This window comes from Melitaea cinxia, chromosome Z, assembly GCF_905220565.1.
Source record: "Melitaea cinxia chromosome Z, ilMelCinx1.1, whole genome shotgun sequence".
Taxonomy (NCBI): Eukaryota; Metazoa; Arthropoda; class Insecta; order Lepidoptera; family Nymphalidae; genus Melitaea; species Melitaea cinxia.
In genome coordinates, this window is record NC_059424.1 from 17,559,143 (window position 1) to 17,574,778 (window position 15,636).

The 15,636-nt window shown below is 32.3% G+C and overlaps 1 protein-coding gene across 1 annotated transcript; it reads right to left on the minus strand.

The window, feature by feature from the left end:
- Positions 1–981: 981 nt before the first annotated feature.
- LOC123668887 (outer dense fiber protein 2-like) lies at positions 982–15,355 on the minus strand. The gene is made up of 10 exons (XM_045602579.1): positions 15,281–15,355; positions 13,991–14,101; positions 11,836–11,919; positions 10,706–10,852; positions 10,082–10,213; positions 8,171–8,281; positions 7,350–7,502; positions 6,503–6,642; positions 5,726–5,975; positions 982–1,224 (listed from the first exon to the last, which is right to left on the minus strand). Exons 1-10 carry the CDS (start codon positions 15,353–15,355, stop codon positions 1,057–1,059), a joined length of 1,371 nt encoding a protein of 456 aa, XP_045458535.1. The 3' UTR covers positions 982–1,056.
- Between the last annotated feature and the right edge of the window lie 281 nt (positions 15,356–15,636).

Sequence of the window (15,636 nt, forward strand, 5' to 3'; positions counted from 1 at the left end):
TGCGTTTTCCTGAAGTGTGTCCTAGGCGACACAGTGTCTGTCTGACACTGTCTAAGTCATCTGCAATAGACGGACTGACGCCAATGATGAGAAAATACGAAAGACTGCTGCAGCTGAATTGGCTCCACACGTATCGGCTCGTCATTCTTGTGGACCCAACCAGTGAGGTCGAGAGGGTGGCGCAGAGCTTAAGCAACTCTGCGTTTTCTGAAGAGTGTTCTAGGCGACACAGTGTCTGTCTGACACTGTTTAAATCGTCTGCAATAGACGGACTAAGGCCAATGTGTAGGAATTCATGGTCAGACTATATAATATGATTGGGTTTGCTTGCAAACAAAAAAAAACCGACTTCAATTACATCGACAAGTAATACAACGTAGAGACACGAGAAAATATTCAGTACAAAGTAAATTCGGGCTATCAAAGGTTACTCAAAAAATAGTCATCAGATCTCAATCAATTTTAAATAAAAGAACACATGACAAGCATTAGCTTTCGACTAAAGTCGATTCAGTCTCCAGTCCAGTCAGATCTCAATTAAATTTAAATGGTCTCAACCACATGACACGCAACATTTTTCTTTTAAAAAAAATAATCGAAATCGCTCCACCCAATCAAAAGTTCTGATGTACCATAGGTACATTAAAATAAAAAGTGCTTATTTTTCGATCAATATTATATATTATATCGCATAACTTTTCACTAGGTTTACTGGATTTTTTATTATTAAAATAAATACGTAATCAGTCAGTAAACCTTTTTTCAATCCGTAAACTAATATCCCGAGCTACTTTTAAGCTAGTAGCAACCTTTGCACAATAACTAATAGAATCTACTGTATAATAAATAAACTAAAACTAAAGACAAAAAAATATAGACAAGACAGTATAAATATATTATAAAGAGTATTTTGATAACGATTATTTTTTAAAAAAATAACAGTCAAAATAAAATTTTAAAAATTACAAAAATAAACCAAAGTTTCTTTCTCAAACAATATTATTTTAAACACAATAATACATGAACGATGCAATCAAAATCCAAGTCTTAGTTGTATTACGGTATTATTTTTGTGACGTCATAATTATCGTCTTCATCAGCCAAAAATATGGCGTAGGTGTTCTTCAAGCCAGTCACTTGGTTCTGAAGGGCTCGCAGTCTTATTTCGACGACTTCAAAATTCTCTTGCAGGTTATTAATCTGCATTTGCATACGTTGACGGATCTACACAGGAATTAATAAATAATTATCCAATAAGAAGAAACGGCATCGAAAAATACGTGAACTGCGTCATGAGAAAATAAAAACTGATATAAGTTTCTAAGAAGTCAAAACTGTACATTGAATATTTTTTTAAAAGAATACTTGGGGTGTGATCTAAAATCGATACCGAAGCCAAAAATATGGTTTTTAGATTTTTTGTCTGTTTGTCTGTTTGTCTGTATGTATGTCCGGGATAAACTCAAAAAGTACTGCATGGATTTACTTCAAATTTGGCACGAATATTATTAAGAAGTCGGGTCAACATATAGGCTACAAATTATCATGTTATCACCTACGCCGAACGAGCAGTGAACCTTTATTTCTTCAACGCATTCTGTAACAACGCGTAATCTAACGACGCAATATTTGAATGTTGTTGTTATTATGTCTAGCTTCACACTATAAATAAAGACATTCTGTAGTATATTTAGTATCAGCATTGCACCCGTGCGAAGCCGGGGCGGTCGCTAGTAAGTTAATAAGTTTATAGTGTAAAACACATTACAATTCACAGCAGCGAAATCGATTTGATATTAAAAATGTTTAATAAAATTGCATTCGAGGATAGTTTTTTGTTTTTTTTTTTTTAATGTAAGATGATCAAAGATAAACATAAGTTAAATATAAATAGTACTTAATGTAAAATGTGCTTTACTCCAAAACTAATTTGTAAGTCCATTTGTAAGTTGATATTAATAAGAACCAGCGTGCACTTTGGACGACACTCACACACGTGACTTTTTTAGGACTATCTTGCTGCGTGGTTACGGCAGTAAGAATATAGCCACCCTCTCTCTTCCCGTGGGTGTCGTAAGAGGTGAGTAAGGGATAACACAGTTCCACTACCACCTTGGAACTTAAAAGGCCGACCAATGGCGGGATAACCATCAAACTGCTGGCTTTGAAATACACAGGCCGAAGACGGGTAGCAGCGTCTTCAGTGCGACAAAGCCAGCCCTGCGGTCACCAACCTGCTTGCCCAGCATGGTAACTATGGGCAAAACACATGACTTATGGAGGCCTATGTCCAGCAGTGGACTGTATTAGGCTGAAGTGATAAAAAACTTACAGAAAGACCTACAGTGTAACAGGTTTTTTGAGCCTTTTTTACGTCTAGGTGTCAGAAAAACATGTCTAGTATCGGTAATTTCTTTTTGCCATAGAAACTAAAAAAAATGAGTCACACGGAATTTATTTATAGCAAACTCTAAACCTATGACGTAAGAATATTAATATAATATAAAAAAAGCGAACAAAAAATAAAAATACGCACAAAGGCCCGAAACACTTTTTACGTCCATTCCCGAGGTCGATGTTTTTATCGAGCTCCATATGAAATGCGACGTTACGCTGCTTTTTTGTCGTATATTCTTTTAAAGAGCGTTAAGAAAATAAGCTCTAAACAAAAAAATGTATTATAAAAATGTTAACTAAGCCGTAACATCAAAAGATACTAAAAAAATTTAATACGTACGCGAAAAATGTGCTTAACAGAAGACCAAAAAATAAGACGCAATTTAAATCTCGTTACGTATATAAAATAAATCGCTAAATATCTTGCTAAGCACAATACTCGAAAATGTCCGAATCATTTAGGCTATACATTTTTTTTCTTCTAAAAATTTGTAAAAGGTTACTACAGAAAATTTCAGAAAACCCAATGAATTATTTAAACTTCACGCGTTTGACAGTTTGCAAGACAAGACAACATCTTTCGGGCCAGCTAGTCTATATATAACAATGAATGTTTGTCTGTATGTCCTTTATAGAATCGTAAACTATGAATTTGATCATGTCGCGACCTTTCATTTAAGCGTTGTGCAAAAGCCTCTGATAAGTTTCTAAGTTGGTACGACCAAAAAAACTGTAGTAACATATAAAAAAAGAGAGCAAAACGTTTTGAAAAATCAAAACTTTTATCTCGTGATAAATATTTGTAGATTAACTGTAGAATGTAATATTAACGTTTAAAATTAAATAACTACATTTAAGTACAAATGTACTTAAATCTTTTTATTTGGGAAAAAATAAAGCACTATTATTATTATTATTATTATTATTATTATGAACATTAGACGCGATAGCTAAGTTTTAAACGCTGTTGCAACTTTAATATTGTTTTTAAATTCATAATTGAGTAATTGTCTGTGGCATTGACCAAATTATTAGAACAGCTAACTATAAGAAATTAAAAAAAAAAATTTTCATATTTTTCATACTATTTTAGTAAACACTAATCACTTAATTTCAAGCGATGACGCGATGAAACATAAAACATGCTATCCACACTAATACTCACTCTAATATTATAATACTAACTCAAAATTTGACGAGTTGTTGACTTAAGTGATATCAGTAACTAGCTGATTTGCAAAAAAAAAATGATTTTAATGTGTAATAATTAATATTAGGGTTTGAGAAATAAGGCTAAAACCCTTCTCAGTCAGATTCAATCAAAAACGCACTAACATTGAACTTTTTCAAAGACGTCAACCATTGATAATGAATTTGAGAACATAAGCACATTGTCAATAATGTGAAAAATTCTAATTCCAGTGCGTAGGGTGAAACGCCCTAACGCAGGTAGACATAACAAAGACTATTAGTTTTTTGTAAGTTTTTTAATTAGTATATACTCGTAGTATATATGATCTATAAATGTATCTATATAAAATCGTTGTGTTATTCACTCATCATGAAATGTCAAAAACTATGGAGGACACATAAAGATGAAATTTAGCGGAGAGGTAGTTTATAGTTAGTGGAGGTCCTCTAAGAAGGGAGTCTAAGGGCTCTCGCAGTTTGTATGAAAGTCCTTTATTTTTTATGCTACAAGTTTGAAACTTAACAGAAAAATAGTTAGTAGACGTCTTTTAGGCTGTAAAGCACGTAAAGTGAGGGCATTAGAAATAATAACTGACATGTACCTCGAAAACTAGACGTGATTGATAAGGGGGCGTTTATAAAATACGTGGGATGTTAAAAGGGGGGAGGGGGTCGAGTCAAATCTCATCTAATCTTACGTTGGAGAGGGGCCTCGGCAAATATCACGCAATATTTTTCCGATTGAAACAAAAAAAAATATACTATTTTGGTCCATTTAATCCAGATTGTACATGCTTAAGATTTAATCTTAAGCGTCATCGTAATACGATTAAGATCATTCACTAATTCATTTGAAAGAAAATAATTTCATTCATACTTCGACGTTATACATCTACTGACTGTCAAACCACAATATTTGTTTTATGCCAACGGCTTAGAGTGGCTAGATCAGAACGAAGTTGAATGAGCAGATGATTTTACTGAAAATCATATGGACATGTTGGTTCCAATAGTCTCTCTTGAGACCGCGCATGATTCTCCATGGACTGAATAAGAATAGATATTCTTTATTTTTAATCACAATAGTTACGATTTAAGTATTCTATTGTTAAATTCTTATTACACTTATAATTAAACTCTCAGCAATATTGATTACTAGTCTTAACGAGTCGTAAATAAAAGCACGAAGCATTTTTTTTCTTTTTACAATAAGAATCCGACGCATTTACGTAAGAAACCCTCATTTTGAAAAATCTCACGTGAGATGAGGGTTGGGGGAGGGGGTTGAATAAAATCTCACGACATTTCCCTCTACCCCCCGGTAGAGGGAGGGACAGAAAATTTAAAAAACATCTCACGTAATTTATGGACGCCCCCTAACTCATATGCTGCGAACTTTTAATATATCATCATCATCATCATCATTACAGCCTATACAGTCCACTGCTGGACATAGGCCTCCACAAGTTTACGCCAAAAATAACGTGAACTCGTGTGTTTTGCCCATAGTCACCACGCTGGGCAGGCGGGTTGGTGACCGCAGTACTGGCTTTGTCGCACCGAAGACGCTGCTGCCCGTCTTCGGCCTGTGTATTTCAAAGCCAGCAGTTGGATGGTTATTCCGCCATCGGTCGGCTTCTTAAGTTCCAAGGTGGTAGTGGAACCTTGTTATCCCTTAGTCGCCTCTTACGACACCCACGGGAAGAGAGGGGGTGGCTAAATTCTTTAGTGCCGTAGCCACACAGCACAAATTAATTTTAGATTAAATTTTTAATATATGACTCATTAATATCAATTCCAGCAGTTAAGAGGGTACCAAAATCATGTAACGCAGTGTTGTTTTTTTATACCTGCCCATCTGATGGTAATAGATTAATAGTCTATAGACACCAGTAACACAAGAAGCTTTGCGACCGCGTTGCTGACACCCCCCCCCCCGACTCTTCCCATGTGCCCCAGGAGCTCTTGCCACCTTACTCACCACAGGAAGACAATACCACTTGAGAACAGTATTATTTAGCTGAGATCTTCTGTAAGGCTGAGGCACTTCCCAAGACCAGCTGCCCCAGATTTTTAGCAGGATGTTCTGCTGTATTTCACCTCAATAGATTTATTATTTATTAATATTTTTACTTACATCGTCTCTTTCTTTCTGACATGTCCTGCACTGCGCCCTGCTTTGTATGAGCTGCCTCTCCAGCTCCGACACCTGCGTCTGCATGTACCTTCTCATAGAGTCAGACCTTTCTTTACTCCTTGTCAACGACCTGCTACTCTCTGTTCTCAGTTCGTCTAAATCTTTGAGTAATTGGGAACATTCTGTAGCTTTTTCTTTGTATCTCGTTTCCAGTTGCGAGAGTTTTTCTTCTAAGCGGAGTATGGTGCATCTAAATAAAGGGTTCGATTATATTCTTGAATTAATTTTAGATTAAATTTTACAATTTTTTTCTAAAGTACTTTGTTTGATGATATGTGGTAACCAAAGATCCTAACTACATGTATACTATAGAAGCTACAAACATGTAGCAAAAAAACTATAAGGGATTAAAAAAAGTTACGATGATCTATTAGAGTCTGGTGATTTCGGCCATCCAGCTGATAAATAAAAGACTTTTGATAGATAAAATCATCCAACTATAGTAAATTACTTTTAGACCAGTACTATTACAATATAAAATAAAGTCTAAGAAATGTAGATAGTTCTCAAGCATAAAATACTAATAAGTAAAAACATTTTTTCTCAAAGACTTAATTTGAAAACCTATGATTAATTCGAAAAAATATATTTACACCTTAGAATTATCTGTTAAAGAAATAAAATAAAAAAATGTAATATCCAAATATGAGTGGTAAAAATTGATACTTTTAAAACTAAGTAGCAATTGAATTTATATTAAAATAATATCGTACTAACTTATAATCATCTATCGTTTTAGATAACTCATCAATTTCTCTTTGCTTTTGTTCTATTTCGATTCTCAATGCTTTGTTATTTTCAATCATTTTTATTCTATCTGCTTTTTCGAGATTGAAATTATTCACTGCTATGACAAGCTGTAAGAGACATTTTGTACTTATAATTGCCTTTTTTGTGTGTGAAATGGTCAAAAAATATAATATATTTGATATCAAAAATCAAAGGTAGTTCAAAAATACGCAATGCTTAATATTAATTACTTGTTTATCTTCATGAACATATGAGGTAACCTTCACCTTAACTATAATTCCATTGAACCATTAATTAAAATAGTCATTGTACTCCTAAAATACCCTGACATTAATATTTTCTAAGTTATATCATATACTCATAATAAAATACATTAACTTGACTAATGAACAACTTGCCCATCCTTCCGATTCCGAAATCAACATTCCGGACTTATAGTGCATGACCGACCGACTTAAAAACAACAAACAAAAAAAAGTTTAATATTAAAAAATTTATTTAGGAAATTACGAACGAAAATAAAAAAAATTGATAACGTTTTAATATGTATTATACATTCTTATTTAATATGTCATTATAAAATTATTTTTAATCGTTATCGTACTGATAACTGTAAACTGTTGCTATCTAAAGTAATCTCGTTTTGGCTTGAGCGAAAAAATTGTTCTGGAAAATTCTTCGATTAGCAAGTAGAGATAAACAAATATACTGCCCAGACTTATAATACGGGTAGGTACATTTTGATTCAATTTAATACTAATAATTAAAGCGGGTAATTCTGTTAGTTGTTATTATTAAATAAATAAATTTCTACCTTTTCTTTTACCCTGTGTAGCTCGTTTGAAAGCTGTTCCGAGCTATCTTCTGCTAACTTCTGGAGCTGTTTCGCTTCTTGGAGCTGAATTTGAGCGCCTTTTAGCAAATCGGGTAGGGGAGCTAATTCTTGTAATTTTTCTTGAAATTGCATCTAAACGTAAAAAATAGTAATAAATTGTGAGAGATCCTTCTCTGTACGCTGTTTTAACAGCCAGGTTAATTATATCCTATATATATAATTATAGGAATTAATTTAGTTCAAATAGGAACTCTGTTGGTATTTTAAATAATGCCAAAAAAGTAACAAAAATATATTTTGTCATTAAATATAAATTTCGTTCAAAGCGCTTTAATATTCAGCGTGCAAGAAAGATTTGTAAATAAAATGCTTCAATCTTCTCTTATTAAATTCAAAGACCTAAGGGTCGAACAAAAGTTACGTATGGTTAGTGCTTGGACATTTCAGAAACGATTACCGTATAAAAGAACATAATTTCAATATTACATTTCTAAACGGCTTAAGTCACATTTACGGATAAAATATGTAATGTATTAAATAATTATATCAATGGTTATTGGCCTTGACTAAAATAATTTCATTTTTTTTATATAAGAATTAGTTACTATACAGACTTAAGTTTCGTTGTACTCGACATTTTCAGTCACGGAGCGTCATAAGATTCCTGGTGTATAAACATTTTGGATAAGACCGAATTTGCTATTTTGTATGTATTTTTCCAAACATTATACAAATAATCCATACTTAAGTATATCGTCCTGTATTCTTCGTTCTACGTAACCACTGAAATGTATACCTACCTTCATCTTCTGTATTTCAATTTGTATTTGATCTGAAACTTGCTTATTATCAAATTCGATTAAATCAATTTGTCGTTTCATCTCCTCAACTTGTTGCTGAGCTTGAAGATACTGAAAAATTAAACAAATTATAATTAACTTAGTTTAATTAATTTTTCAGTATGAATTGTGGTGTATATTGTATATTCAACAGGGTTAACTTGCGGTGGCGATGGTGATTATATGTTTTGACTTTCATCATCCTCTATTCTTTTTTTATACTATGAAAGTGGGAAGCAAGGATACGGTCTGCCTGATGGTAAGCGGATATCGTAGCCTATGAGCACCTGCAACACCAAAAACATTGCGAGCGCTTTGTAACCTACCTTCCTCTAGAGCTAATATTATATTCGAAGAGAACCGGAATAAATTACGAGATAAAAAGTTCCTCATAATAAGCATTCAAAACCAACAAAATTAAATCAAATCCATTAAACAGTTATAGATAACAAAACAGAACGGCGAAAATGAAAAAAAAACTGTTTTGGCATACGCGAAAAAAAAAAAATATATATATATATATATACTAGCTGACCTGGCGAACTTCGTATCACCTTATTTTTTTCTGAAATATAATAATAACATATATCAAAATAAAATATAGCCTATCTTTTAAGTTGGATCAAACTGCACACGATGTGCAAATTTGACTAAAATCGGTTAAGTAGTTTAGGGAGTCCATTGAGGACAAACATTGTGACACGAGATTTATATATATTAAGATATATATATTCAATACATGGATATGGCGCTATTACAGTGTCATTATAAGTGTAAACGAAGTGAACGGATATGAATCATAATTTATACAAGAGAAAAAAAGAAATAAAAATGTGAATAATAAAAAATTGTGCAATTTCATACTAAATACATATTCGTATGTATAAACAAATATAATATTTTTGTTTCGTTTTAATGAAAAATCTTTGAAATAATTTTATATTTTATAATCTAATATCATTCAAGGAACACAGAGCAATATTAAAATGTATTTTGATATTTGCACTGCTTATCATAACTACGGATAAACTTTATTTCTTTCTTTAAATAAGTAATTATTATTATAGATATAATATGCCTCTAGATAAAAAAAAACTTATGTAACAAAAAACAAATAAATTGCAATCAGCTTAGTACGTACAAAGTTTATCAAGTACAACCAATCTTATGCATTACTAGCTTGTACGCTGCGCGCGATGCTACGCTTTTCTTTATTTTTTTTATTTTTTGTCGTACCAACTCAGAAGTGAAACCTTTGTGAGCACATGCACAACACTTTGCTTTAGATTATGATATGATCAAATACGTAGTTTACGAACTTAAAAAGCACATACAGACAAAGATTATATATATATATTTCTCGTGTCACAATGTTAGTTACGATACTCCTCCGAAACAGCTGGACCGATTTTTATGAATTTTTGTGTGCATATTGGGTAGGTCTGAGAATCGGCCAACATCTATTTTTCATACGCCTAAGTTATAGGGCGGGGGGGATTAAGGGGTATAATAACGTATATGCACAAAAAAATGTGTTTATTTACAGCATCACATTAGAAACCTCTAAAACTATTAGTGTACAGTATCAGCGTAAGCTATCAGTGTAGTGTGTAGTAGTCTACTATATTATGCATGTATTGTAGATATTAACCGTCCTCTGGAATCACTCTATTTATTAAAGAAAACCTATTTCGTAGATTTAAAGATCTGTTTTTATACTATGTAGGGATCATTACTAAGACATTATATTATTATAAGATTCTATATTTGTTATTAAAAATTCTGAAATGTCTAACAAACTCTTATTATATTATAAGACATTGCTACATATCCTTCAACTTTATATATGTATAATAACTATACATCAATTACTTTAAGCCGATACTCTTGTGACTCTTCAATCTTCTCGCTGAGCGTCATTTTCAACTCTTCGGTTTCTTCCTTCATATCGCGTAGTTGTTTCTTCAGAGCCGTCAATTCTTCGTTCGAAAATTTCCTCGATTCCTACAGTTATTACGTACTAAAAATAATTTAATAATCTCGTTATGCAATCAAGAAAAAGACAGTAGCCGTGAGGTTGATCTTGATAAATAGAAAACATGAATTGTTACTGTTTCACACGGCGATTGTAATTAAAAATATATAAAGACAAAAAAAAAATCAAGATTATCTATTCTCACATGTTTCACTTAAATGGAATATTGTTTCGCAAAAGATATAAAAATGACAAGTAATCGTCGTTAGTATTTCAAGAATTACGAAATACGTAACAGATAAATTGCTACCGTTGTATTTAGGACGCTAATCGGGAGAGCTGCGAGATAACTTCCATTACATTCCCCTTGTTCCTTTCCCTTTTCCCCTTCATATACAGCACTACTATAAACATTAATAAATTTTTGCTCCCCAACTTATGAGCGGTGAAAGAACTACATCAGGTGGCCTGGCCTACCATTTCTGACAATTTTATGAAAACAAGAAAAGTAAAAAATAAACATTTCTCACATCAACAGTTTCTTGAGTGCATATACTATTTAGCTTCAATTCCAAATCTTTAAGTTTCCTCTCAACTTTTTCTCGCTGAAATCTTTCTTCGTCAGCTGCATTCTTAGCTCTTATTAAATCTTCCCGTAATTTTGACCTCTACAATTATATACAGTTTATCATTACGTACACGTATTGATATTCTATATGGAAGGTGTAAAGACATCGTTTTAGATATAAGAAGTTTAAGTTTTAAGACAAGGTGCTTATTACGTGAAGTGGACGAGTCACTATTTTTATCTATAGTATTAATATTTATCGATAATTTATGTAGAAAAAGCCTAAGGTTTTATAGATTATGCTAATTTTCATTTGCTAATCACTAATTTTTTACTTGCTAAAAAGCATTTGTAATAATAGCTTATGCTCGACGGTACAAAGCATAAAAAAAAAATTATACACGAACAAGAGCAGGTACTGCTTATTGCGAAAATTGATATCACTTCAGCTTATATACAGTATACACAAAATGGAGTATCTGTTATATAGGTATGTATCGGAGTATCAGTATATACCAATTTAATTACCTTTACAACCTCTTTTTTTAACTTTACCACGCAATACTCAATATTTCGTAATATTAAAAAACAATTGAATGGTATAGATATATTTATTTATTTTAAATAGCTATTTTGTTATTTTGTTTTTATTTTATTTATTTTATTTAGTTGCAATACACTTTTACATCATTTTTATTGTATTTACATACTAACTAGTACTTATGTGTCGTGTGTAATCGTGTTGGTCAACTGAAAGTAAGGGTTAATCCAGACTAGTCGCAGGTTTCGGTTTCGGTAGTATAGGGATTAAGACCGCTAACTTTGAAGGGGCTTAAAACTCATTTAGTTCTCAGTGATTAAAAACCTCTCCTTTTAACACCTGAGCAAATCTACCTATCCCAAGAGAAATTCTTAGACTACTATTTTTATTTGCTAATGGGTTAGCAGTACCACCGTCGCGTAATAAATTACAACTTACAAGCTTTGTATATCAACGAATCCTACTATGAGAATTAAAATGTCTACTAGCTTTTACATAAAATTAAACAAATATAAATATTTATAAAAGAAGGCATTTCGTACTTGAGGCTCTGATATAAAGTCTATTTCGCCGTGAGACTTCCACGAACCTTCATACATAGCGATATCCTTATCTTTGGCAGAATCCTGTAAAACGAATATTTAAATGAATTCAATAAATAATTATTCGTAAATAATTAATTATATCATTGAAACATGATTGATTTTTCTACTAAAGTAATGTGTCTCTTATAATATATTTTAATTTATTCTGACATTATAATGCGGAAGAGAAAACCTCGTGGGTTTCCTAGTTTTACCATATATATAAAATTATGTAAAATGACATTGCGACAAAAGCCAAAGATATTGTGAGTTTAATTACTACTAAGGAAAAATAGATTAAATTTAATTATTTAATTGTCAGTCAGTCAGTTCAGTCTGTCAGTGCAGTCCACTGCTGGACATAGGCCTCCCCAAGTTCGCGCCAGACATCCCAGGTTTCCGCGATCCTGCCCTACACCGGCAATCTTACGTAGATCGTCGGTCCAACGGGCCGCAGGACGTCCCACACTGCGTTTGCCAAGTCGCGATCTCCACTCCAGGACTCGTCTGCTCCAATGGCCATCGGCCCTATGACATGGATGACCAGCCCACTGCCACTTCAACTTACAATTCTGTGGGCTATGTCGTTTACTTTCGTTCTCTCGCGGATAGTCTCTTTTCTAATCCTATTTTTGAGAGAGACCCCAAACATAGCCCGTTCCATTGCACGTTGAGCGACTTTAAACTTTTATTATTTAATTGAGTCCCGTCTTAATTATTGCTTAACTAAATTGTCGCCAAAGAATAAAAGTACGCCAAAAAATCTTCTTGCAATGATCTCGAAAAAAAAGCTTCTAAGCACTAATCATAATATATGAAAAAATTGACAGTTAATATACAAAAGAAATTGTTAGTAAAAACCGACTAAGATATATGTACCTTATATACGAAATTTCTCATATATTACAACTCAAAAACTTCGTTTAGCTTAGCCGCCGATAGGGATATAAATCATTAAATTTATTAAATTTACATTCATCATTATTACCTCATCAGCTGTGTGGTTACGGCAGTTAGAATATAGCCACTCCCTCTCTTCCCGTGGGTGTCGTAAGAGGCGACTAAGGGATAACACAGTTCCACTACCACCTTAGAACTTAAAAAGCCGACCGATGGTGGGATGACCATCTAACAGCTGGCTGTCAAATACACAGGCCGAAGACGGGCAGCAGCGTCTTCGGTACTAAAAAGCCAGCTCTGCGGTCACCAACCCGCCTGCCCAGTGTGGTGACTATGGGCATAACACATGAGTTCACGCCTTTTTGGTGCGAACTAATTAGTGAACTGTATTAAGCTGAAATGACGACGATAATGACGATGACTGTTAGGAACACATTTGTATAAAAAAATAATAAATAAAATGTTATTTTTACAATTAAAAAAAATGCGGTACAATGTTTTCTCAAAAAAAAATGTGTTTGTGTACTTATGTACGCACGTAAGAAGTTATACTCCGTTGGCTAGCTAATTTCACGTTAATAACTTCTTCGTTGACTGGCTAACTTCGGGGTGTCGGTTTTTTTAGTATAACTTCAAAAAGGTACACACATTAGAATTTCAAAGTGACTAGTCTTATTACGATTCAAAAGACATGGCCTTGCATTAAACGGAAAAAACCATCATATATACATACTAATAGAACCTCGTTGGCCCGTTGCAGCTTAGATCTTTGAGCCGAGTTCTCTGTTCATCCACTGAGGATAAGGCACGTAAAAAAATACTTGACAACTTGAGTTCATACGTGGATTACCAATGTAGAATATTTTATTGTTCTTAAAAAATTTGTCTCGTACGTATTTGAACATAAATAAAAACTTTGTAAAGAAAATTGCATATTACAAAAAAAAAAGAAATTTTTCTAAGACATAAACTTAAGTAGAAAAAAACCTAGTATGCCATGTCTGAAACTAGATAGAAATCCACAGACTAACTAACGAAAACTTACAACTGCTTAATAAATAGCACGCCAAATTGTAGTAATCGTAATATAATATACCTACAGTTGTCATTCCTTGATGAAAATAATACTTGGACGTATGAGCATATTTTTGAGATGTGACAAAATGTACCTTTGGGTGGTGAGCTTTAAGAAAGAGGTAACATTTCAACTAACTATTCCACTAGCATGCTTTCGGTTATTCATATGTAATCTCTCTCTTTTCATAGCGGCCAGCTCCGTCTGCATTTCTTTGACTTCATCCTCCATTACACCGACCTGTTTTTGCTACAAATATGTTAGTCATATAGCAGTTTTAAAATATTATACGGAAATAATACCTATTAACGTAATTGATAATAGTATTCGGTATATAAATTACGTTATAATAATATATAATAAAGTATATTTACATAAATTGACTTTGGAATTATTATTTTAAATTACTTCGTGATTATTTTGTTTAACGGCTTCTGAAATTATGTATTTTTATGAACTCGTATAAAAAACTATTTATATAATGGTCGTAAAAATAATATCTAAGTGTACGACTTTATTATTTTATTAACTATATTATGAATAATATGGTTTTATATTTTTTATTATTTTATAATTATTATTCGATAAATATAATGTAAGGGCCTGTTTCATCAGTTATGGGTAACGCTAATTGACGGATAACAATACGAATAAACACTGACAGCGGGGGTTAAAACAGGCCAGTAGGACCTGTTCCTCCTCAATTAAATAAGCTGCAACTTTAAGATTAATATATCCGCATAGAAATATCTTATAAATATAGTATATTTTGATGGGAAATAAGAATAATGAATTATAAACTTTTCACTATCGAATTCTCCGTCCAATAGCTTTAAAAAACCTGGTAAAACTGGCCCTAATTATTGGAATTAGTTTTAAGTTTCTTCAGATAATATCCGCAGCTTATATTGTTACTGACTCAACATGAATATATTGTATTAAAAAGAAATACCTAAATATAAAATTTACTTCACATAATAGCTTTGTGTATACACTTCATATAATAGGTAGGTATCAATAGTGACGCTGTATTTCATGCAAGATATTACTAATTTTGTACTAAAATATACATAGTTGTTATACATGCTGCGGAGTTTCTTGCCGACTATTCTTTACAGAATCATAAAATCAAAATCAAATACAGCTTTATTGAAATAGGCTCCATGAGCACTTTCGAATCGTTATTTTACAAATTAAAACTTTAAAAATGATTATTATTTTTAAAAAAGTAAAGCTACCACCGATTCGGAATGTAGATTTTGAATCTCCATTCCGATCGGTGATAGTTACACTTTTAAAAATATACACTCATAAAAATTTAATCTGTAAAATGACGATTAGAAGGTGCTTTTGAAGCATTTTTATTCAAATAAAGTTATGTTTGAGTTTGATTTCCTAGCTCCAAATTTTATTATACTTTATACACACCAGTAAAGAAGGCTCGCTACTAGCATCGCTGCTTTCCACAGCTTTATTGAATGGCCAATGCTCGGATTGAGGCATGAAATTCGATATTTATGAAAAATAAACTTCAAATTGTCAAATAAAATAGCGTTCAATTATTTAAATGCGATAGAAAAGTATAATTATTGTATTAGTACTACAAATATAACTATAAAAATATATATTATGCAAAACTATTTAAAAATGCGAACTAAATTAACAAATCAACAGATAAATCATGAATAATGACATATTTTGACAAGAAAGTTTTTTGTTATTAATTTTTTTGGCCAATACGTCTAGGAAATTTATTATTTAAATTGCATAGAGCTCCATCTATA

Bases quoted from the DNA above. Each gene is read 5' to 3' on its own strand.
- LOC123668887 (XM_045602579.1), bottom strand. From the start codon at position 15,355: ATGCCTCAATCCGAGCATTGGCCATTCAATAAAGCTGTGGAAAGCAGC. The intron at 14,102-15,280 runs GTGTGTATAAAG...ACATATTTGTAG, and splicing joins GTAGCGAGCCTTCTTTACTG to CAAAAACAGGTCGGTGTAAT. The intron at 8,282-10,081 runs GTAATTGATGTA...TTAATTTTTCAG, and splicing joins CACAAGAGTATCGGCTTAAA to TATCTTCAAGCTCAGCAACA.